At 44.8% G+C, this 24811-nt stretch overlaps 2 protein-coding genes across 2 annotated transcripts in view; both read left to right on the top strand.

Annotated features, from left to right (window-relative positions):
• The window catches only part of SLC9A9 (solute carrier family 9 member A9), a 560068-nt gene that overhangs the window by 115069 nt on the left and 420188 nt on the right, over positions 1-24811 (top strand). The window lies entirely within an intron of this gene.
• On the top strand, positions 21446-21986 carry LOC130023610 (40S ribosomal protein S18-like). Its single transcript, XM_056114176.1, has one exon. The coding sequence runs from the start codon at positions 21480-21482 to the stop codon at positions 21936-21938; it is 459 nt and encodes a 152-aa protein (XP_055970151.1). The 5' UTR covers positions 21446-21479; the 3' UTR covers positions 21939-21986.

Below are 24811 nucleotides of genomic sequence, written 5' to 3'. Positions count from 1 at the left end.
TGAAAAGTTGACAAGATGCTAGTGTTTAAGAACAGAAAGAACATGGTTTTCACTTTTGAAGAACTCTGAGACTAGCAGAGAAATGGCCACAAACGGATATAAATTAAGATGTGATGAGTTATTTTAATAGCAACAGAAGGAAGAGCGTGAGATAAAGGGATACTAAATGTGATCTCAGGAGGGATAGCAAGAATGGGCAGACCAAACGTCTCAAGCAGCGGGCACAAACACTTCCAGGTGTTTCTCTCCTGGAAGGGAGCACAACATGATCCTCACCGTAACCACGCCACTGGACCCCACACCAGTCTGTCTCACTCAGGGTGCCATAGAGAGGGGTGGGTGGAACCCCTCCCCACCCCAAGGACTCAGCCCCAGCAGCCGAAAACCTCCAGAAGTCAACTGTCGCCCTGATCAAGGCTGCTCTCCATATGCTTGGGCTGAGCCTCACCCAAGAGCGAACCTACTCCTGGACTTTGAGGCTCTTCATAGGACACACCCTACCCATACTCTAAGAGTACCACACAACCTCTGATGCAATCGTAGAGAGAAATATTTTATTCTTTTTACATATATATGTATATATATATACACATGCACACATATATAATATATATTTTATTCTTTTTTACATATATATGTATATATACACTACACACACACACACACACACATATATATATATATATATATGTATGTATAAAGCACACAAGGCTCAACATTTGACATGTTAGGGATTTCTTATAGAAGCACTTAATGGCCCCTGGGTGATATACAACAATCTTCACATCCTTTCCTCTAAGGATACTTTTTTGTAGCATTTTCAGTGGTTTTTCATAACAAACAATACAGAATATATTATTTCCATTCTGCTTTGGGACAGGGATTGGGGTTTGGGATGGAAATATCTGAAATATGATGGTGGGAAGGTGTTATGTTGGTGGGATTGGTGTTTGAATACTAAATGTAATCAAATATTGTGAACTACATTATAAAATTAAAAAATAAATAAATAAATAAATAAAGACTTTCAGGTTAGCATTAGAAACAATAAAAGGTCCAGTAAAAATACCACAGCATCATCAAAAGAATTTCTTTATCTTCTATTTTCAGCGATATGAAAATCAAAATAGCAGTGAGATAACATCTCATACTTGTGAAAATGGCCAATATCAGAGAGACAGGAAACTTGTGCTGGGGGCTTTGTGGGGAGAAGCGAACCCATGTCCTATGGGCAGGAGCATGAATTGTTCATTTTCAGCCATTGTGGGAAGCAGGATGAAAATAATTTGGAAGTAAGCATCACCCAAAACTGAAATTAGTCATTCTGAACTACAGTTATCCCAGTTCTGGGTATTTACTTGAGAATCTCAAAACCCCAGTTGAAAGAAATATTTCCAATCTATATGATCATTGCAGCATTATTGACACTAGCCAAGATTTGGAAACAGCCCGAGTGCTCACAAGCACTAATTGAATAGAATCAAGAAGATGTGATACATTTCTGTGTGTACATACTCACCCACACACACATTGGAATACTATTTAGATACAAAAACGATAAAATACAGAATCCTGTTATTTGGGGGTAACATTTATAGGGTATTACTCTTAGTGAAGTAAGTCACATGGAGAAAGACAGATACACTGCAACCATTCTAATTATATATAGAGAAGTTATAAAATAAAAAATGTGAAGTGAAAACCAAAGTCAACTTCTAGAGTATAAGACCAAATTAGTGGTTACCAAAAGGGATGGGAGAAACGAGGGTGGTTAAATCACAAAAAAAGGGGGGGTCAACTGTATCATGCAGGATCAAATTGGACTTTATGATGAAATTAATGTACTTATAATTATACACAGCTTACAAATCTTACAATACAAAGTTACTATAATAAAAATAGTTTAATGGTCCCATAGCTACGGTCTCAATGATATGTATAACAGTATCTAGTTATTTCCATGAGGCATCACCCAACTATCTTAAAACTGACTAAAAAGAGTCTACTCCATGAATAGCCCCAAAGTTGCAGAACTATATTTTGAATCTAATTTGATACTATACAGAAAATGGAATTTAATCATTGGGGATGGAGTAATAGTACAGTGGGTAGGGCACTTCTTGGTATGTATCAGACCCCTATTCAATCCTCGGTACCCACATGGTCCCCCGAGCCCCACCAGGGATGATCTCTGAACACTTTCAGGTATGGTCCAAAATACAAAGAAAAATCCGGTTATCAACTGCAAAGTTTTTATTTTATTTTATTTTGGTCACCATGCTTTACAATTTTGTCACATCATAAATGCTAAGGTTTCATGCATACAATCTTCTGATGCCACCTTCTCCACCAGAGTGATCATTTCTCTTCACCATGGTCTCAAGGTCACTGAAGAAACAAGTGAGTACTCAAAGGCTTACTTGGTGATCAGGAAATCTAACAAAGGTTGCCTATACTTCGAGTGATGTGACAGAATCTTTCTTTCCTGCTTCCTTTTTATGAAATGATGCTGTTCGTTCAGTCAGCAGTTCCTGAGTGAACACCGACCTGATGTACTAGAACTATAACAAGACAAGAAGAAAGGTCTTCATTAGCAACCTCGCTTACTTAGGCTCACTGCATGCTAACGAGCATCTAGATCATTTACTCTGAGCACACCTTGTTGTTAAAGATCTAACATCCTGGATACTGAACAAAATATTACTTGTTGAGCAATTCCGAGCGTCCCCAAAAGGTTGTAGCGATTTTGTTTTCAGCCTTTTGGGGTGCATTGTATCATTTTCTGCCTTACATTGTGGATCACAGAGGAAGCTTTGATCATTCCTAAGATTTTAATTTAGGTGGTTGGTGCTCAAGAGGCACTCCAGTGGAGATCCAGAGGTATAGTACGTCAGTAGGGTGTTTGCCTTGCAGGTTCCCAAGCCCAGTTTTATCTCCAGTATCACAGAGGATCCCCTGATCTGAATTAAGAAGATCCCTCATCAGAGAGCCACAAGTAAACCCTGAGCACTGCCAGGTGTTGCCGAACCAACTAACAAACAAAGCAAACTATTCCAATGTTCGTTTCTTGTTGGGAAATGGGGAGAAAGAAGAGTTTGCTTACATTTTAATTTTGACAATAAGTCAAGAAGTGTATCTCCACTTCTCTGTGTCAGTGTTGAGCTTCTCAGGGACAATCCTGTGTTGTAGTAGCTAGGATCTTCCTGCTTCTCAAACCAAGCATTTGGGTCTGTGCATTAGCATAGGTATCGTGGGTCCAGTTGGGTTAGAGCCCATCAGCAGAGATGCACTCACAGGCTGAGCATCTGTATTCTGATCTAGCCAACACATCCCTCACCTGGGATTTTCTTTCATCGTCTAGAGGAAGGAAAGAGCATGAACTATATCACTTAGCCCACTTCCCACCGCCTCTCACCTGTGACTTGAGCACACTAATGAATCAGAGGCTCCTTATCTGTGAACCTGCCCAGCCGACTATGCTAGCGGTCAGAGTCACCCACTGCACTCACTTGTGAAGTAGCCAGAATGTAAGTGCTTGGTCAGTGCTAAGTGCTGATGTGGTTGCTGAGTAACCGTGGCTGTCTTACTGGTGGTAAAAGAGTGTCTCAGCACAGATTTCTGTGAGGACATTTGGTAAAGGGCAGATTAATTAGAGTGTTGAAGAGGGAAGATTTGAGCTTTGAAAGGAAAGATTTGAGCATTGAACATTTAGGAGATTTGAGATGAGTGGGAGAAAGATAATGCTATCATGCACTTGAGCTCTAGGAAGGGTTATAACCTAAAGATGGCCACTAGCTGTTTTTTCTTGAACTTAATAGAAAATGGGAGGGGTGGAAAGATAGTACAGGGAGCAAGGCATTTGCCTTTCACATGGCCAACCCTGGTTCTAATCCTTTGCCTGACATAAGGTCCCACAAGCACCATCAGAAAGAAGTGACTCCTAAGCACAGCCGGATGTGGCCCTCCACCTTCTCCTAAACACCACACACACACACACACACACACACACACACACATACACACCAAGAACATGGTAAAATTGGGGCCTACAATCTGAAATACAGAGTAGATATTGGGTACTCTGTTCTTATAATCTTTCACACACTGAACTTGTCCCACCCTTTGCATGAAAGCCAAAATTAACGAGCAAACATAAGCCAGTTTCCCAGTGTTTGTATTGCTTGCACATTTGTTTATCACTAGTAGGGTTTGGGAATCTCCCCTATATAGAAGCCGATGCTGGAAACGGGTCGAACTGTGTGTGTGATGTTTGATTTCTAAGCTCGGTAGATATGTGCTTCCCATGCGTTTCTGTTGATTTACTCCTATGTTTTTGGAATATGTTAAACATTGCCTAGAAAGTCCCAAAGAACCCTCTGAAATAGATCCCATCATCTCAGAGGCTAAAATCCTTTGGTGAGAGGCTTAGCTGTGAGAGGGGTTAGGAGAGGAAACAGCTTCCTCAGTGTTCACTTTGGCACTGCCACTTTGGCACAGGCTGCTCAAGAGTCACTGCGTGATGCTGGTCCCCATTGCTGTGATCTGTCTCCTTGGAACAGAGGCTGCCCCAGGGGTTGGAGTGGGAGGGATTCTTCTGGAAACCACCTCTGCTCCTGGCTGGGGCCCACAAGACGCCAGGTCAATTGTGGGCCTCTGGTCTAAGGGGCTGTAGGGTCTCAGGCTCTCCTTTCAGAATCCCATCCGTGTCGTGTCTGTGGTAATGGCTCCTTCTATTTAATCATCAAACACCAATGCTCAGAGGTCATTAAGCATTGAGAGAGCGAAATTCCGACAGCTTTCTAACTGATGAAAAATAAGAGAATAGAGACATTTTAGTGGTGACCAGCATTGGGCATTGTGGAGTCAAGTAGGATCTCATCATGCTAATTCTACTAGTCAGTTGCTATTCCTTTGACTCCAATTTGATCCATTGGCTGGGGTGATTATCTAGAATGCTCTATTCGGTAGTTTCTGTTGGATCCAGAGATTATATAAATGAAGAATCAAACCGAAGACAAGTTCTTCCCTTTTTCTTTCTTCTCTGAATTGGGAATTCTTTGACAAGATGTTCTATAGCCTGGTGACTGTTTTTCTCTCCTTGCTCCAGATCTCTGTCAAAATTTTCCTTGTGGCCAATCTGAGGATGAGAAACATGAGCTGTGTAGGGACAATGTTTATATCAAAACAATGTGGTAAAGTAGACATAATATGAAACTTACCACATTAACCAGTTTCAATCATCTGACTCAGTGCTGGTGTTTTGGCAGTCACTAGCACCATTTTCAAAACTTTGTAATCACTCCAAATGGAAGCCTTGTAACCTCATTCTCGACTCCTCTGAGATCTCATGTCATTTCTAATCAATTTGCTTGTTCTAGATTGTTCATGAAAGTAAGATTCCACAGTCTTTGTGCCTAGTTTAATTCTCTTATCACATTGTTCTCATGCTATGTTCTTGTGGGAGCCTATATCAGAACTTCACTTCTCTCTATGATTGGTTTATTTTTATTTAGCGTAAGTCCATGGAGCTCCCCCATTTTCACAGTTCTGGATTATGAAGAGAAAGATGAATAACCCTTGGCATGTGTGCTCATAATGTTTCCATAGCATGGTGAGGAAAGGACCCAGAGGGTGGGATGCAACCAAGTAAATCGGTCCTCGTTGGTTGTACTGTGGCTGAGCATGTTCTGACTGCAAATCACACACACACACACACACACACACACACACACACACACAGACACACACACACACATGCACACATGCATGCGTATACCCACATATGCACACAGACAGTTCAGAGTAGCTTATAAAGTAAGTGGCTTTTGTGTCTTAAATAACTGGACATGTGAAAGCATCACAGTTGGTCAGCTGAGTCTCTAAATCCAGCAGTTGTGCTCCACCATCTCCAGACCCTTCCATCCAGCTCTCCTGCTGGTTGGGGGATCCTTGAGTCTCCTTTGATAACCTCAGAACCTTTGCCCAAATGCCCACCAGCACCTTCCCCCAGAGTTCACTGGCTAGAGCTGCCATCCTTGCCCACTGCTTTGGATTCTCAGGTTTCGCCCTAGGGCCTTGCCTGGCCCCTTTGCCCTGAGGCCACTGAGAATGACTTCCTGAGTGGCGGCAGGGCGTGTGGGCCAGGAAGATGGGAAGTAAAAGGTATGTGATGAGTATCCCCAAATCCCTACTACTGCTATACCATCCCAAGTACTGCTGGGGTCTTCGGATTGGCCTTGGAGTATGAAAGGATTTAATGGGATCTTCTCTTATTCACGTTCCATTTTCTCTGAGGCTTAACATTTCTCTGCTACTTGCTCCAACTTCTTTTTCTCTTATAACTAATAGTTTTATTTCTGATATTAGAATCCACATGGTCCTGAGAAAAACATTTTACAACCAAAAAAAGCATATAAAGTATTCATTAAAAATGACAGTATTCTTCCACCCAGTAGTTTTTCGTTTGCCTTCTTTTTAAATAAATTATACATAGGTGAATATATTACCTGCCAACAACTCAGGTGTGGAAGTCATGGATCTTTATCTTCAATAACTCAGATTACGAGTATGTAATAACAAAATCCTGATGAGTCACATTAAACTCAATCAATTCAAGGCTTTCTCAGTCAACCCCAAGTAACTGTGTTTTTTTTTTTCCGGGGACTTCTCTCTGTTTCTGGTTGAGAGGGTGGTGTCTGGTCTCTTGCCCTCTGCTCCATTGTCATCATCTGTGTGGCTTCCTGTCACTAGCCCAAGTGAATAGTCAGGGCCATCATCCTGGGCACAGCAAGGCCGGGTGGGTCTGCTGACCTGTATGCCTGGCTCTCTGTGAAGAACCGCACCAGACTTTGCAGGGAAAGAGGGTCTAGATCTTCTGTGGGCACCTTTAGTCTGTCTCTAGGTATGCCCCAGCAGGATCCAGGCCAGTCGGACCCCTCTGGGGCAGACTGTAAGCCCCCATTCTTAAAAAGCCCCCTAATCCGCAGGGGGATTTCTGTCCCCTGAATGGAGTGGCAGACTACTCTATACAACCTCTTCCTGCCCCTCTTCCCACCTCCACTTTGTTCCCCCCCCCTCCCCCCCGTGGCCCCCGCTGGGAACATTGGCTCTGACCTGGGTTGTGTGGTGGGTGTGTACCGGCCTGGCCTTCCCTACCCAAGCATCAGATCTGGGGCCCCCCAATACCTGGACTCTAGCAGTCAGACATCTGAGCGTTGGAGCAAACTTCAAAGTCATTGTCTCTCCCACCTTTGTCTGCCTCAAAAGTTCGAAATCTGAAAACATTCCATTCAGAGGTTGAATTGAGTTGAGACCAAAAAGAAGTGAAATAGTTCACAGGATCGATGGACTTTTGGGGGTAGGCAGGGGTATCACATATTAAGCAGAGGAGAGAAAGGGGCAGTGCCTGCACTTGGCTCCCTGGCATTTGTGTTGAGTGAGAGGTCAGCCCCTGGGGGCTCCCGTGCCCCCTCCCAGGCCTAGTCATCTCCTGGCAGGTCAGTGGAACATAAAGTCCACTCTACCGGCAGTCTCGCTACGCTCTGGCAGGGTCATGGAGGACAGTGAACACTCTACCGGCCGTCTTGCCATGCTCACCACTTTTCCTATCTTTCAAATGAGTGCCTTTCTCTGGAGCTCAGGCACTGGTCACGGCTTTTTCTGGTGCCCGAGAAATGCTCCCTCAGGGAAAAGAACTCAGAGGGACCTTCTGCGCCCCGAGGTGTAGCTGAGAGGCGGTTAATGAGAGTAAGTCAACGGACTTCACAGAGACGTGGGTTTGTCTGTTGTCAAATTGGACATTAAACACTTGCGTGATGGCTTGGTTAATGAGAAGTTCAAGTCACAGTGGCGGGAGGCTGGTCTCAAACTCTCACTCATGACTCCCCGGGGGGCTACACTGAGCCATTTGCACACATCGTTGGAAGCAGTGAGGCGGTGAGTTCGACACCTTAGAGCTTCCCTGCAAATGAGAAATCCCTTGTAACTCCTGGAGGAGGGGGTATATTGATCACGTGGGCAGAGGGTACCGATGAGCTGCCCCCCTTTTGCAGACCTGCCTTCGTCCCCCAGTAGAGCACACGTGAAACAGACCAGGAAGGCACAGATGGGGTCCCAGATCAGACCTCAGAGGGAAGTGAAGAGAGACGGGCACATTCCTATCAGAGGCAGAGACAGCCACCAAGTCTGAGACTCCGCCAGATACTTTACATTCATGGCGCAGCAGGCTTATCTTTTGAGGTGTGACATGTGGGCCTTCTGTTGTCATCAAGCTCACTCCCTGAAATCAGTGACACATGCTCCAATAAACATCAAGTGACAGCTCACAGTCACTCGGCAACCCAGGCTTCCTGGAGCATTTCCAGTCAGTGGCAGGGGGACCATGGAAATAAACTCTGTCGGGCAGGTCACGCGCCAGCGGCCAAGCAGACTAAGACATCAAGGCGATCCCTGGACATGTCCTGTGGTGGAACAGATGGCAGGAGAAGACAGCGCCAGGATCAAGGCACAGGGCTCCGAGTGACAGCCCCCATCCTCCAATCGCGCACCACAAATCTGAGCGCCTGGGTGAAGGGCACTGGGGTCTGCCTTGAGAAGGGTACTGACAATGGAGGGGGGATGAACACTGGGGCGCCAAGGCCAGGGCCTGGACCACGAGGGAGTCCGTCCCAGCTTCTAGTCTCACAATCTGGGACACAGCATCCTGGACCACCTGACACTATGAGCAATAAAGAGTGGTTGTTTGGGGGCCAGCCATATCCAGCCCTTCTTGGCTCCAGAGTGCTGCTGAGGCCACGTTTTGGGCAGAGCCTCTGGCTGGGGAAGATGATTGAGCAGGAGCTGGGTTGCCACTGAGTTCAGAGATGGGAAGACCGAGTCAAGAAAGTAGCATGCAGGAGTGATGACGACACTAACCTCACCACATTCTGCGACATGTAGGAGTGATGACCACGCTGACCACACCACGGTCTGTGACACATAGGAGTGATGACCACACTGACCATGCCTCAGTCTTTGACACACAGGAGTGATGACCACACTGGCCATGCCACAAGTGATGTCTTCACTGAAGAAGATGGGCTACAGACCATACTTAGAAGCAGCATGCATTGAGAGATGCGTTATTAGACAGTTAACAGTTTGATTTCTCCGCCCCTCTCGGAGAGCCCGGCAAGCTACCCAGAATATCTCGCCCGCACAACAAAGCCTGGCAAGCTACCCGTGATGTATGCGATATGCCAAACACAGTAACAACAAGTCTCACTATGGAGATGTTACTGGGCCCACTCAAGCAAATCGATGAACAATGGGAGGACAGTGACAGTGACGGTACATGTGATCAAAGTGTTAAACTACGTGTTGATTTTGTTGACTTTTAAGATGAGCATCAAGCTATCATCTCTGTCAAACTACGGGTCCCCTATTTTCGGGTTTTTTTTTGGTGGAGGGGACTCAACCAGTTTGCTCAGGGCTTACTCTTGGCTCTGCACTTAGGGATCACTCCAGTGGTGCTTGGGGGACTCTAAGTCATTGATGCTAGGACATTGATCAAACCTGGGTTGTCCTCATGCAAGGAAAGAGCCTGAACTGCTGTCCTAGCTCTCCCATGTATAATTAAAAGGTTCCGCTTTAAAGCTAGCATTAATTAATGAGTGCTAAGAAATGTTTACCCTTTGGAAATGCCTCTTTGGTGGAGAGAGGCAGCATTTCCGTCATCCTGAGGGCTTGCTGGGTGCATCGTTACACTTTGCAGGCCTCACTCTCACCACAGGCAACCACTGATCAGATCTTTACCTCTAACTTGGTCCTCATCACTGGGCAAGAATGAAGGACAAGACCCCTGTCCTGCCTTTAGCATCTTCCTGCTGTAGTAGGACAGATTTGCAGCATGACGGCACAATACTGCAGGATGGCACAGTCCAGGCTCAAAGGACTGCTGTGGATTCTTGCTTGCTGTCACCTTGGTATCCCTCCTGTAACACGAGGCACGGGAAACACTTTCTGGCAAAGGACCCTAACATTTCACACCTAAGGAGTGTGTGATCCCCACCCCTCACCACCCCTTGTGCCATGGTTGGAAGTTCTACAATTTCTCCATCCTACAGAATGAGACTGGCTGCTCTTCCCACACGTTTTCATCCAGGTTAATTCTTGTTTTTTTTTTTTAATTTTTATTAGTGAAACACGATGAGGTACAGTTCTAGATTTGCAAATTTTTGTGCTTGGGTTTCGATTATACAATGATCAAGTACCCATCCCTCCACCAGTGCCCGTTTTCCACCACCATGGATCCCAGTATCCCTCCCACACCCATCCCCCCCCATCCCATCCTGCCTCTGTGGCAGGGTATTCCCTTTTGTTCTCTCTCTCCTTTTGGGTGTTGTGGTCTGAAAAAGAGGCATTGAGTGGCAATCATGTTCAGTCCATAGTCTACTTTCAACATGTGTCTCCTCTCCTGGGAGGATCCTCCAAACACCCTTTATTTGGTGCTTCCTTCTCTATCTGATCTGCCCTTTCCCCTAGAATTCCCAGCTGGCCTCTAAGTCATGGAGTAATCCTCCTGGTATTGATCTCGGCTATTCTTGGGTATTAATCTCCTATTTTGTTACTTTATGTTCCCCGGATGAATGCAATCTTTTTATGTCTATCCCTCTCTTTCTGACTCATTTCACTTAGCATGATACTTTCCATGTGGTACCACTTGTATGTAAAATTCATGACTTCATCTTTTCTAACAGCTACACAGTACTCCATTGTGTAGATGTACCAAAGTTTCTTTAACCAGTCATCTGTTCTCGGGCACTCAGGTTTTTTCCAGATTCTGGCTATTGTAAATAGTGCTGCAATGAACAAACAAGTGCAGATGTCACTTCGACTATACATTTTTGCCTCTCTGGGATATATTCCCAGGAGTGGTATTGCTGGGTCAAATGGGACCTCAATTTCTAATTTCTTGAGAATTGTCCATACTGTTTTCCAAAAGGGATGAACCAGTCAGCATTCCCACAAACAGTGAAGGAGTGTCCCTTTCTCGCCACATCCGTGCCAGCATCAGTTGCTTTTGTTCTTTTGGATGTGGGCCAGTCTCTGAGGTGTGAGATGGTATCTCATTGTGGTTTTGATCTGCATTTCCCTGATGATTAATGATGTAGAGCATTTTCTCATGTGCTTTTTTGCCATTCGGATTTCTTCTTTGAGAAAGTTTCTGTTCATTTCATTGCCCCATTTTTTGATGGGGTTGGATGTTTTCTTCTTGTGGAGTTCAACCAGTATTTTGTATATCCTTGATATCAATCCCTTGTCAGATGTGTATTTGGTGAATATCCTTTCCCATTCTGTAGTCTGTCTTTGTATTTTGATCATTGTTTCTTTTGAGGTGCAGAAGCTTCTTAGTTTAAGATAGTCCCATTTATCTATCTCTGTTTTCACTTGCTCGGCCAGTGGTGTGACATCTTTGAAGATACGATTAGCTTCAATGTCATGGAGGGTTTTGCCAACTTTGTCTTCAATGTACCTTATGGTTTCCGGTCTGATGTTGAGGTCTTTAATCCATTTTCATCTTACTTTTGTACATGGTGTTAGGCAGAGTTCTGAGCCCTTTTTTTGCATGTAGCCATCCAGTTTTGCAACACCATTTGTTAAAGAGGCTTTCCTTACTCCACTTCACATTTCCTGCACCTTTATCAAAGATTAGATGATCATATGATTGAGGGGAGATGTCAGTGTATTCAACCCTGTTCCATTGGTCTGCAACTCTGCCTCTGTTCCAGTACCATGCTGTTTTAATTATTACTGCTTTGTAGTAGAGTTTGAAGTTAGAGAGGTTGATTCCTCCCATTTTTTACCCCAAGAATTGCTTTAGCTATTTGTGGGGGCTTATTGTTCCATATGAATTTCAGGAGTGTTTACTCCATTTCTTTGAAGAATGTCATGGGTATCCTTATAGGGATTGCATCGAATTTGTACAATGCTTTGGGAAGTATTGACATTTTGACAATGTTAACTCTCCCGATCCATAAGCAAGGGTTATCTTTCCATTTTCTCATGTCCTCTTTTATCTCCTGAAGTAGCGTTTTGTAGTTTTCTTTGTACAGGTCCTTTACTTCCTTAGTTAAACTGATTCCTAGGTACTTGATTTTCTGGGGCACAATTGTGAATGGAATTGTTTTTTTCATGTCATTTTCTTCTCTCTCACTGCTTGCATATAGGAAAGCCATGGACTTTTGAGTATTGATTTTATAGCCTGCAACTTCACTATACAAGCCTATTGTTTCTAGGAGTTTCTTGGTGGAGGTTATAGGGTTCTCTTAGTATAGTATCATATCATCTGAGAATAGTGAGAGCTTGATTTCTTCCTTTCTTACCTTGAATGCCCTTAATATCTTTTTTCTTGCCTAATTGCTATTACAAGTACTTCCAGTACTATATTGAACAGCAATGGAAAGAGTGGGCATCCTTGTCTCGTCCCTGATCTTAGAGGGAAGGTTCTCAGTTTTTCCCTATTGAGGATGATGCTTGCTGTAGGCTTGTGGTAGATGGCTTTAACTATGTTGAGGAAGTTCCCCTCTATACCCATTTTGGCTAGGGTTTTCATCATAAAGGGGTGCTCGATCTTGTCAAATGCTTTCTCTGCATCTATTGATATGATCATATGGTTTTTATCTTTTCTTTTGTTGATATGATGGATTATGTTGATTGATTTCCGAACATTAAACCATCCTTGCATCGCTGGGATGAATCCTACTTGGTCATGGTGTATGATCTTTTTGATGAGTAGTTGGATTCTATTTGCTAGTAGTTTGTTGAGGATCTTTGCATCTGTGTTCACCAGGGATATCGGCCTGTAATTCTTTCTTTGTGGTATTTCTGTCTGCTTTTGGTATCCGGGTAATATTTGCTTCATAGAAACTCTTCGGAAGTGTTTTTGATATTTCAATTTCGTGGAAAAGCTTAAAGAGGATTGGGAGTAAGTCCTCTTTAAAGATTTGGAAGAATTCACTAGTGAATCCATCCGGGCCAGGACTTTTGTGCTTGGGGAGACTTTTTATTACCATTTCAATTTCCTTGATGGTGATAGGTCTGTTCAGGTATTCCAGGTCTTCTTGGTTCAGCCTTGGGAGTCTGTAGGAGTCTAGAAATTTATCCATTTCCTCTAGATTTTGATGTTCCATGGCATAAAGCTTCTCAAAATACTCCCTGAGGATCCTTTGAATTTCTTTATTTTCTGTTGGAATGACCCCCTTTTCATTTCTGATTCGGTTTATTAAGGTTTTCTCTCTCCCTTTCTTTGTGAGTTTTGCTAGAGGCTTATCGATCTTGTTAATTTTCTCGAAGAACCAGCTCTTGGTTTCATTGATCTTTCGGATTGTTTTTTTGGGTTTCCATCTCGTTAATCTCTGCTCTGAGTTTTATTATTTCCTTCCTACTGTTCAGGTTGTGCTCCTTTTGTTGGTCCTTCTCCAAGCTCTTAAGCTGTGAGGTTAGGTTAGTTATGTGGGCTCGCTCCTCCTTTCTGAGGAATGCTTGTAGAGCTATAAACTTTCCTCTTAACACAGCTTTTGCTGTGTCCCATAGGTTTGGGTAACTCGTGTCCTCATTTTCATTTGTTTCTAGGAATCTTTTGATTTCCTCTTTGATTTCCTTTCTAAGCCATTCGTTGTTCAATAGCACACTGTTTACTTTCCAGGTGTTTGATTTAGTTTTCTGTTTTTGTGTGTGATTTACTTCTAATTTCAGCGCATTATGGTCTGAGAAGATTGTTGATACAATCTCTATCTTCTTAATTTTATGGAGGTATGTTTTGTGGCTCAGCATGTGGTCTATCTTCGAAAATGTTCCTTGTACGCTTGAGAATGTGTGTATTCAGCTTTTTGAGGATGAAGAGTCCTGTATATATCTACTAAGTCCCTTTCTTCCATTGTTTCCCTCAGATGAAGTATGTCCTTATTAAGCTTGAGTCTGGTTGATCTATCAAGAGGTGATAAAGTGGTGTTGAAGTCTCCCACTAGTATTGTGTTGCTATTGATGTCTTTCTCCAAATCTATGAGTAGTTGTTTTAAGTACTTTGCTGGTTCCTCATTAGGTACATATACATTTAGTATTGCAAGTTCTTCCTGTTGTACAGAACCTTTGATCAGTAAGAAATCGCCTTCAGTGTCTCTTGTGACTTTCTTCACTCTGAAATCGATGTCGTCTGATATTAGGATGGTTACCCCAGCTTTTTTATGGGAGCTGTTTGCCTGTAGGTTTGTTTTCCAGCCTTTGACTCTGAGTCTGTGTTTGCTTTGACTATTGAGATGTGTTTCTTGCAGGTAGCAGAATTTTGGGTTCAATTTTCTAATCCATCCTGCCACTCTGTGTCTTTTAATTGGTGCGTTTAGCCCATTGGCATTGAGAGAGATTATTGTTATGGGGTTTTGTCCCATTGTTCTGTTGAAACTTGGTGTATTTGAGGGGCCTGTCTTGCCTTAAAGTAGCCCATTTAGTTATTCTTGTAACCATGGTTTTGAGTCTATGAAGTTCCTGAGCTGTTGTTTGTCTGTGAAACTGTGTGTTGCTCCTTCTGTTATGAATGAGAGTCTCACTGGGTAAAGTATTTTTGGCGAAGCATTTATTTCATTGAGTTTTTTTACTATATCCCACCACTGTTTTTGGGCCATGAGGGTTTCATCAGAAAAATCAGCTGTGAATTTTAAGGATGCTGCTTTGTAAGAGATTTCTTTCTTTGATCTTGCTGCTTTCAGCATTTTGTCTCTATCTAAGGTTTTATTCATTTTGATCAGGATGTGTCTTGGGGTATTTTTATTCGGATTTCTTCTAGCTGGTACCCTTCGGGCCTCCTGAATGTGGTCACAAGTTTTCTTCACCTCAGGAAACGTTGCAGCAATGATGTCTTTGACAGTTTCTTCTTCATCAGGGTTTTCTTCCTGTCCCTCTGGGACTCCAATAATTCTTATGTTATCCCTCTTGGCTTCATCGCGATCTTCTCTTGCCATCTGTTCCCGAATTGTGAGTCTCTTTTCCATTTTCTGCTGTTTTTGGAGAGTCTCTGAACTTCATCTTCGAGCTCACCAATTCTGTTCTCAGCAGCTGTTACTCTGCTGCTCAGGCCTTCCACTGAGTTTTTCAATTCGCCTACCAGGATTTTTAGACCTGACATTTCCATTTGCATTTTCCTCATTTCTGCCTTCAAATCTTCTTGTCTTTTATTGGCATTGCTTTCCATTGTTTCTTTTAGTTCCCTAAGCATCCCAAGTAGCTCTCTTCTGAATTCCTTGTCAGAGAGGTTGTCTAACACTACAGTACTGTTGGTGTCTTCTGGGCTAACCTCTTCAATAAGAAAGTTTGGTGGGCTTTTGCGTTGCTTTACCATTGTAACTTCATGTTTGCTGTTACTATTCTGCTTGATATGCAGAGTGAGTTGAGATAGGCTTAACGAGTTATTGGCTAATGTGTTTCTAGTGGCTGAGCTAACCTAGAGAAGGTTCCATCTAAGAGGGTGATGTATGGTTCCTATGGTATATGTAGTGGGAGAATAATTTGCGGCTGCATTGGCGGCTGCAGCTCCGGAAAGGGTCCCTGGCGCTGGGCTCCGGCAATACCTGTTCGAATGAGGAGAGAGTGCCCGGAGCCGTTCAGCTTTGTTTCCGTGAAATGTGCTTCAGTTCCCCGTCCGTCCTGCACAGATCCAGGGGGAAAACCGGCTGTTCTTGGGGATCAAGCTAGCTGCACATGCCCAGAAAGAGTTCCCGGCTCTGGGCGCCGGCAGTACCTGTTCGAATGAGGCAGGTTAATTCTTTTTAATGTTTAGTATATTAGGCTCATCTCATCAGAAGCAATCATCGGAATTTTATTTCAGTCTATTTACATAATTTGAAATAATTTGTAGGAGCAACTTTTGAGCTCGGTTTTGAGAATTATGTTAATTTATGTTTTCTAGCCAGCAAATAGCTCCAAGAGTCTGTCCGCAGCTTTCAGCCTCTCCCCTGGCTTCTTTTCCCAAAGGTGACTTTCCACTAAGTTATGTTTCCGGAAAGTGACAAATCTGCACTCGGGGAAGGGCCAAGGGATGGAGGAGACCAGATGCAGGGGCTCTTGCACCAGCCTGTGCTGGCAGTGACAACCCAGATACATAGCTGGGCAGTGATTGAAATGTCATAGCATCAATGACCATCAATAGCCAGGGCTTCTCAGATGAATTTTGGAGAGACTAACCTTCTGGGAATTTTGTTCAGATACCCAGTTCTCAGATGGTCAGTCTGTTTGGGGGATCAGGACTTCGTGTTTTTAACACATTTCCAGGTGGTGAGTCAGACAGATGACAGAGTGGGTCGAGGCACTGAGCCCTCCGCTACCCTGATCAGCTGGCCAACTGACCACTCTGCTTCTGGTTCTTCGTGTGATAAAGTGCCCACAGTTCAGAAACATCAAGGGCTGTGCTTCCAGGTGGCTGAGCTCGGAGTCAGCCTCTGACGGTGTGGAGAATGTCACGGAAATGCCAGTCAGATCGGAAGCCCGGGCTTCTGTCTAGGACATGCTTTGTCCTTTGGATTCCAAGGAAAGTGGGTGAGCACCCTGCCACGCCCCCCAAGGCCTCCCCTCCAGATGCAGTTTCCCTCGCCATGCTGGGTTCTCGCATGTTTGGGGTTTTCTACCTGGAAACCTTCACTGGGGCATTGAGCAGCCAACTGTACATGCGTACAAGTTGGATTAGATTTTTGTCCTGACCTTGCTTCTCAGGGACACAGTTTGGGAGGGTTTTTGTTTTTTATTTTTATCCCCTCTGCTCATTGGTGTGTTGATTTCTCAAAGCAATCTTTGTTCCATCAATCACAAACCTAGGCGACATATCATTTTTATCACCTAACCCAGGTAGATAGTGAACCTCAGAGCAGATTTATGTGTGGTGAGTTTATTTATCTGCAGGGGCACCTGGACTCAATCAGCCTGTTGGGTTGACGATAGAGAAGTGAAGTAGAGAGTAATCATCCAACCTGAGTCTGGGGCGTGAGGGGAAAATGACAACTTGAACATTCTATGAAGAGACTCCGCAGCATCAGCAGTTCCCAGACAGAGCAGAATGTGGTGGGCTAAGCATTTCACAGGCGCTCACTGGAAATGAGCTGGAGATACCCAGGACACGGCCAACTATTGGCATCCTGAGCCCTGTTTGTGCTCAGCAAATATGAAAATACCAATTATCAGAAATAATTGCGCCTGAGGAATTGATAATGGGCAAATAAAGAGAAGATGGTCCAGGAAAATACAGCACAGAGGGCAGTTACTTGGCCATAGAAAGCAAACTTGGCAAAAGGTGAGAAGGAAATTCGAGAGGAGTTGGAGAGAGAAAGGATGTCCTTATGCCCTATAGTTGCAGACCAGTGGAGAAAGAGAGGGGAGGATTTGTCCCTCCCTGGGGAGGAAAATGTCCCAATGCTCCGGTCAGCAGTGTGTGGGTCATGGGGAAGCCAGGTTTTGGTGCACTGGCTGAAGTCAGGGAGCACCATCAATTTTTATTGATGATGATGATGACTCATTGGAGTCATCTGAAAGCTTGTGCATTCATTTAAAAAAAAAAGACTGGTGTTGATGTGTGGCCCAGTCACTCTATTTCCCCATTATCATCCCATACACTATGCTTACTCCCTCATACCACTTGACCCTCTATCATAATGGTCTTTTCTGTTGACCTCAGTGAAAACTGGTTGAGTTTAAAACACCTTTGGTGCCGATTTTCAAATATGACCTTTTCTGTTGGACACTGCTTTATCGATTGCAAAAGACAAAAGCAAGTTGTAGTGTGGAGACAGGTGTTTGGCCGGGCTACACTTCGTCAGCCTCCCCATGTGTGGTTCGACCTCCCATGCTCAGTCACCCCAGAACGAGCTTCCTGCTTTCTCTTCTTGTTGGGAGTTGCCCCACAGTGTGGTCTCTGTCCCCAGGCTCCCCAGACAGGCCTACTCCCCTCATTGCTCAGAGACGGAGATCAGAGAGCCCAGCTGAAACAGTGCCCAGTGCTGAACACAAACTTCCTGGCTTTCCTCAGCCGTCTCTTGCCACCTCAAAACTCAGAAAGCGGGGTTGACACACATGGCATTCCAGGTAGAGAAATTTTAATCAACGTTCAAGGAAAAGGAAAGCATTGGCCCAAACACCAGCACTAGGTTGTCTGGTCTGGGGCACAACTGCAGAATGAGCCTGAAAGGCTTGCTGGGGCGTTAGGAAGAGCTCAGGGCAAGGGCAAACTGCCCATGGGCCCGAGGGGAAGACTGGGAAGATGAGGAACCAGAGACTCGCCTCTGTGAGAGGTCAGCTCTAGGTGAGAGGTGCTGGGCTGTGGGTCCGGAAGGAGGTGACTTGAATCTGGTGCCTTTCATGCCAACCTTCTCCATTTCACAAGAGCAGAAATGTTCCCTCAGCAAGCACGCTGCTTGTGCTGCAAATACCATTTCAACAAAACACGAAAGAATTATGCAAGGGAAACATTTCCCCCTGAGTTTCTTCTCAAAGTCTTACGTGTGGGGGAGAGAAATATGTAAGGAGAACAGAAAGAAAGAAAGAAGTAAATAGTGCAAATCAAACCAGTAGGCGAGCTTGCACAAAGATCGCAGGGAAGAAAAAGGAGTTATTTCAGCTTTCTGTTGTTTGCTCTGAATGCTTCTTTTTTGTTCTTAATGTTTTCAAGTCACAGGCTTGTAAACTTACCAATTCCCATGAGAAGGCTTAGGTAGGAGGCATTATCTTTCTACTTTTTCTTGGCTTCGGTTATCCTTTCCCTTCCCAACCACTTAACTCACCATAACCTATTTGATCTTCAACTTCTGTGGCTTGAATTTTCTATCACCATCTGGATCTCTCAACTGTCCTTGAACATGACTGTCCTGTTCCTTCTTAGGCCATGAAAATACTCTACCCACAATAGAGTGAGTGGACCTACTAATCCCATCCCTGTTCATTGCTTTTGTATTTTCCCGTTCATTGCTTGTCTGCAGAGAGGCAATTCCATCTTGCAGTAGCAAATAAGAGTTTTTTTTTTTGTTGTTGTTGTTGTTGTTCACTTGTTTCTCCAGTCCTCCAGCCCCTGTACCTGGTTTTCCGAATTTGAGAATTGTGTTGATTGCTAAAAAGAACTTTGTTGGAAGTGAGATGCTCTTGCCTCTTGGTTCGAACCAGTATGGCAGAATTCACAAACCCGGAGGGAAAGAGGAATGAGTCAGGGACTGTAACAGCTGGAAGTCACTGGATATAACTGGAGCTTGGACTGTGTGAGGGAGAAGCCATCAACTGGGCAGCCTCCAGTCAACTTCGCTGGGTGTTGTCCCCGAGAGAATGGGGGCTCCTCGTTGTCAGTCTGTCTTCACTCTTAAAAGAATCAGACAGTCTGAAGCATCCATGGCCCTGACTGTTAACTGCTCATCCGGACCTGTCTCAGTGCACCCAGCTGTCCTCTGCAGCCAGCTTACTTCCTCTGTGGTGGCAGATGAATAAAAGAGAGAGATCACCTTTCTTGTCTCGTGACCAGTGTCATTTGTCAGAATGATTGCCCCTGTGTTGTACAGGCCCCGGCTACTTACCCATGGGGCCTGCTGAATATTCCTGGGGCTGGATCTGAATCCTGAATCTTGGGCTCCAGCCCACTACTGCACCAAAGTCAGAATTTAAACAAGGGCCCAGGGTGATGGTCTGCAAGTGGCAGTCAGACCTGATGCTTGGCCTGAGGACATCCATCCTGAGAGGCAGCAGAGGCCTCATGGAGCTCAAGGACCAGCTTAGAAAACAGCCAAATGCTCAGAACCATGTCCTGTCCTGCCCACGGCCCGTCCTCCTCCTTGGTCCCCTTCTGGCTTCTCCAGGTGGTCAGTGGATGGTATTCTGCTTCCCGCTCCTTTCAGGCATCCAAGTTTACAGTGTAGAATGCCATGTCCAGGGCGGAGACCTTGCCTGCACACACTCTGGAGCCTCTCAGCTGTCTCCCCTCCGCGGCCTGCACCATCCCTGCCTGTCACTGCACATCGCTTGCTTCATTGCCTGTTCAACCTTTGTATTTCTTTCTTTCCATTTTTCCTTGCTCCTTTCCTGTTACTATCGGAAGGACAATGGAGTTTGGAGTGCTCTCCTCACTGTGACAGTGCAGAGGCTGCTTTGAGTGTCCTTCCTCTTGGTTTTCACATTCTCTTTTCAAAGGAGAGTCTTGCCCACGTCCCAGTCCTGTGTCCTTTGTGGGCCCCCATGCCTGCAGGGGCCACTCCTCTCTCTTCCTCATGGGTCTGGAATGAGACACATGGGTCTCTGCTTTGGTGGCACCTGATCATTCCCAAGTAAGACACTACAAAAAATGAGGCAAGTGCTTTCCTCATGCTGAGTCTCGAGGGGGAAAAAACAGCATTTCTCCTTTGAAAACAGCTTGGTGTGATGCCTTTGTCAAATTTTGTCACATTGCAATGGCCTGTGGTGGCTTGGTCTACAGTAAGACAGAAAATGACTTTTTTGTTTTTGAAGGGGGGTGGAAATAAATGTCTACTTTTTTTTTTTTTTTTGCTTTTTGAGTCACACTCGGCACTGCACAGGGGTTACTCCTGGCTCTGCACTTAGGAATCACTCCTGGCGGTGCTCAGGGGACCACATGGGATGCTGGGAATCGAACCGGGGTTGGCCGCGTGCAAGGTCAAGGCCCTATCCACTGTGCTATTGCTCCAGCCCCAAAATGTCATTTTTTAAAAATGCACTTAATTGAAGATACTCTCTTTGACAAATAATCTTCATCAAATGTTCCTGCTAAACCAGTTTTTTAATTCCTATTTTGCCAATTTGATCCTTCCAATAAGAGGACATTCTGCTGTCCCACTTCTTGGCCTGGCACTGTGGAAGCCCCTGGTGGGGCTGCTCTTGTCACACTGACCAGGGTACTCCCATTTCTTCCTTCCCTTCCTCCCTGCATCGCCCTTCTTTCTACACTCCTCCCATCCATTTGCTAAATGGCTACTGCACTGGGGCTGGAGTGATAGCACAGCGGGTAGGGCATTTGCCTTGCATGCAGCCAACCTGGCCGACACAGGTTCAATTCCCAGCATCCCATATGGTCCCCCGAGCACCACCAGGAGTGATTCCTGAGTGCATGAGCCAGGAGTAACCCCTGAGCATCGCCGGGTGTGACCCAAAAAGCACAAAAAATTAAAAAATTAAAAAATAAAATAAATGGCTACTGCACTCCTGTAAGTGATGACTCCCAGGAGCTGAATGGCTGAGATACAGATGATCCTCATTGGCACAGCAAAGGCTGACTCTAGATGTTAGATGACAGAATTAATCCTTCCATTTTATGATGAGGACTGGGCAACATAGGCATTATAAAATCCATCCTGAAGCAGATATGATTCTTATAGGACATTCCAGAATGATTTTCTTGAAAGAGTGACATGTTAAGACAATTTAAGAGTTTGAGCTTTCACAGGAGGCCTACACGCTGTTGTTGTGCTGCCTCAATGTCTCTAGTGATCCCCGAGAAGTTCCAGCACATTTTGCGAGTACTCAACACCAATATCAATGGGCAGCGGAAAATAGCCTTTGCCATCACTGCTATTAAGGGTGTGGGACAAAGGTTTGCTCATGTGGTGTTGAGTAAACCAGATACTGACCTCACCAAGAGGGCCGGAGAGCTCACTGAGGATGAGGTGGAACGTGTGATCACCATTATGCAGAATCCTTGCCAATACAAGATTCCTAATTGGTTCTTGAATAGACAGAAGGATGTCAAGGATGGGAAATACAGTCAGGTTCTGGCCAACAGTCTGGACAATAAGCTCCGGGAAGACTTGGAGAGACTGAAGAAGATTCAGGTTCACCAGGGGCTGCACCACTTCTGGGGACTTCGTGTCAGAGGCCAGCACACCAAGACCACCCGACACCGTGGCCACACTGTGGGTGTGTCCAAGAAGAAATAAATCTGTAAGCCTGTCTGTAATAAAGTTTATACACTTATGGAAAAAAAAGAGTTTGGGAAGGACAAAAACCCCCTAAGTTGTGCTGCCAGGGCTAGTCCCTATGGGCACCACTGTCTGAAGGAGAAAGGAGTAATATGATTCTAGAGCCCAAAGAGGATCAGCAGCACGGAACACAGATTATCCTTTGAAGGACAAAGAAGGCCAGGAGACCCGGAAGGGAGGGAACAGGAAAAGTGAATAGGTACTTCCTCTCCCACCTGATGCTCATCTCCTGCCACTGTCCCTTTATTGTATTGGTCAAAGCTAACCCACATCTGGGAGAAGAGGGAGCCAGCCCTATGATGGAACTAGACAGGTCAGCCTTTGGAGGCTTGGAGCAGGGTAGTGAGGGTAGCCAATGCATCTGGAAAGGCACAGCTGCTTGAAGTACTTTGACATTCAATTTCAGAGCAATGAGAAGTCACTAAAAGATTTCAAGCACTGTCATGGTCAAGTTCTAAAAGGATAATTATGTTGCCAGAGAGATAGTACATGGGTTAAGATGCTTACCTTATGTGTGGCTGACAAGAGTCCCATCCCTGGTGTTGCATATGGTTCTCTAAACAATCTGAGGAGTGATTCCTAAGCACAGTGTCAGAAGTAAATGCTGAGCACCAATGAGAGTATGGCTCATCCTTCCCCTGTACCTGAGTAGAATGTTCACTCTGGAACAGGTTGGGAAATGAGAGGGTACTGGGGAACCATTTCTGCAACAGTGAGAGGCCCAGAGATGTGGGTGCACTTTAGATATTGGATGACATTGAAAGCAGGTCTGCAGTAAAATGGTAGACTGAGAATGGATTGGTTATGGGAGAGGCATCGTGAGGAGGTAGGGATCTGCCCAAGGTGACATCTGGGAGGGAATTGGCTCCTTTGAGGGGGGAGGGAGTTGGCTCCTTTGAAACAATGTAAAAATCAGGACTGTACCTAGGTTTGCATAAGATTCTGTGTTCACAGTTAGAGCTCATGAGTCTAAAGAGTTTATACATTTTTCTGGAAGTCAGAATGGGATCTTGGTGTTGAATCTGAGGGGAGGGGGGAGGGTTGGTCGTTCTATTAAGGGCCATCTGAGAAAGCAAAGTAATTTCCTCTCTCCTGGGAGGGTCAAGGTTTCAACACAGACCAGGGAAGCATCATCTGTTGTGTTATAACGTCAGATTAAGCATTTAGGAAGAAACTCCTGTCCACTTAGGAAAAGAATGTTGGCTAATAAAGTCATTTCTGGTGCCAGAAGTTAGGGCCTGTCACACTTGCCTTTATTCTTTCTTTGATAACTGACTAAATGCTTGAAAATACACGGTCAACTGCAAAGTTTTCCATCTTCCTTTCTTGGGTTCTGCTTTTATTTTTCTTCATTGGATTTCTCTAAAGTCAGAAAGTTCTAGATTTTGAAATCACTTTGAAAAGTCTTTTAGTTACAGCTACCAAATTCACCTCCTCAAATACACCTGGGTGTTTTTTTATAGAAGAAGCAAGGATTCTTTTTATAGCGTTCTTGAGGGTTACTGAGCTCTCAGGGAAGGAAATGGTGCTTCCCATGGTAGAGCATTCCCATGATGTTCTTCTGGGTGGGTTTTTAGCGGACTGATCTGAATCTTCACACTTTACCTTTTTCTTGATTTTCTGGAGCAGTCCAGAAAGAATTTCATTCCTCTCCCCATCCTAAACTCTGGCTGCATGCTGCTTCTTCCCTGAGGTTGCAGACCCAGCTCCACGTCTCTCAGCTGTCTACCATGTTTCTAAATGCTCAGTATCAAAAGAGACATTTTCTCAATGGGGTGTTCAAGCCAGGAACTCCTTCCGCTGAGATCCGACCAACGTTGAAGACATTGGAAATTCATGTCACAAGCTCCACTCAAATATACTTCGGTTCACACAGGTCGCTTTCCTCACCAAGGACCTGTCTTCTCTTATCATCTTCTTGTCTCTTCGCAGGGCCTTGGGGATTCTGTGGTGTTTTTCTGAGTATTGTCCTTTATATGGGTTACTAAATATAGAAAGATGTTTGTGGCTTTCTAGCAAGCTTGCTCTCACCGTCTTCCACATGCCTGCCTGCTTTTATTTCGGGGGCACCTTTTCAGGGGGACTTTTTCCAGGTTTTTTTTTTTTAGAATAAATGAGGTAGTATTAGAAAGAGGGTCCCTCTGAGGGATGCCTCCAACACCAGATCCACAGTGAACTGTCTGGTGAGGTATAATCTCTTCCAAATGAAGTCTTGGAAGTTTTCATTTCAAAAATTCAATGAAAGATCATCTTATGTTGGAAACGGCCTTTAAAAGATTTCTTGACAGCCCTACCCTGGCCCTTTCTCGGTTCGCTGGTTCTCTAGGAAGATGTTTCTGATCACGAGCCTCTTGTGTTGTCCAACAAAAGTGAGAGCAGAGGAAATCGAGTCACTTAGCAGTGGTTGTCTGAAGGTGGCGCTAAAGGGGGATTACTCAGGGGCTGGAGCGATAGCACAGCGGGTGGGGCATTTGCCTTGCACGTGGCTGACCTGGGTTTGATTCCCTGAGCATCACCAGGAGTAAATCCTGAGTGCATGAGCCAGAAGTAACCCCTGAGCATCGCAGGGTGTGACCCAAAAAGAAAAACAAAAGGTGGGGGGTGGGAATTGCTTGCATGCCCAGGAAACTGAGGGTACAGTGATATTGGGAACTTCCCTGTGCTCAAGAGTAGGAAAGTGGCCATCACAGGTAACACACTAGATTATAGTAGTGCATTTGAATACTAGGCATCCCTGGACTAGCTCTTCCTTTTTCTTTTCATTTGTATGCCCTACAACCCTCAGTAGGATGCTGGCCATGGAGAAGGTATCATGTGATTTCATAAACTAG

The sequence above is a fragment of the Sorex fumeus genome, unplaced genomic scaffold (genome assembly GCF_029834395.1).
Source record: "Sorex fumeus unplaced genomic scaffold, SorFum_2.1 ptg000024l, whole genome shotgun sequence".
In the NCBI taxonomy this organism is placed as follows: Eukaryota; Metazoa; Chordata; class Mammalia; order Eulipotyphla; family Soricidae; genus Sorex; species Sorex fumeus.
The sequence above is the reverse complement of the archived record's forward strand: the minus strand, read 5'-3'. Positions and strand labels throughout refer to the sequence as shown.

Coding starts and splice junctions, on each gene's coding strand:
- LOC130023610 (XM_056114176.1), top strand. CDS start 21,480: ATGTCTCTAGTGATCCCCGAGAAGTTCCAGCACATTTTGCGAGTACTC.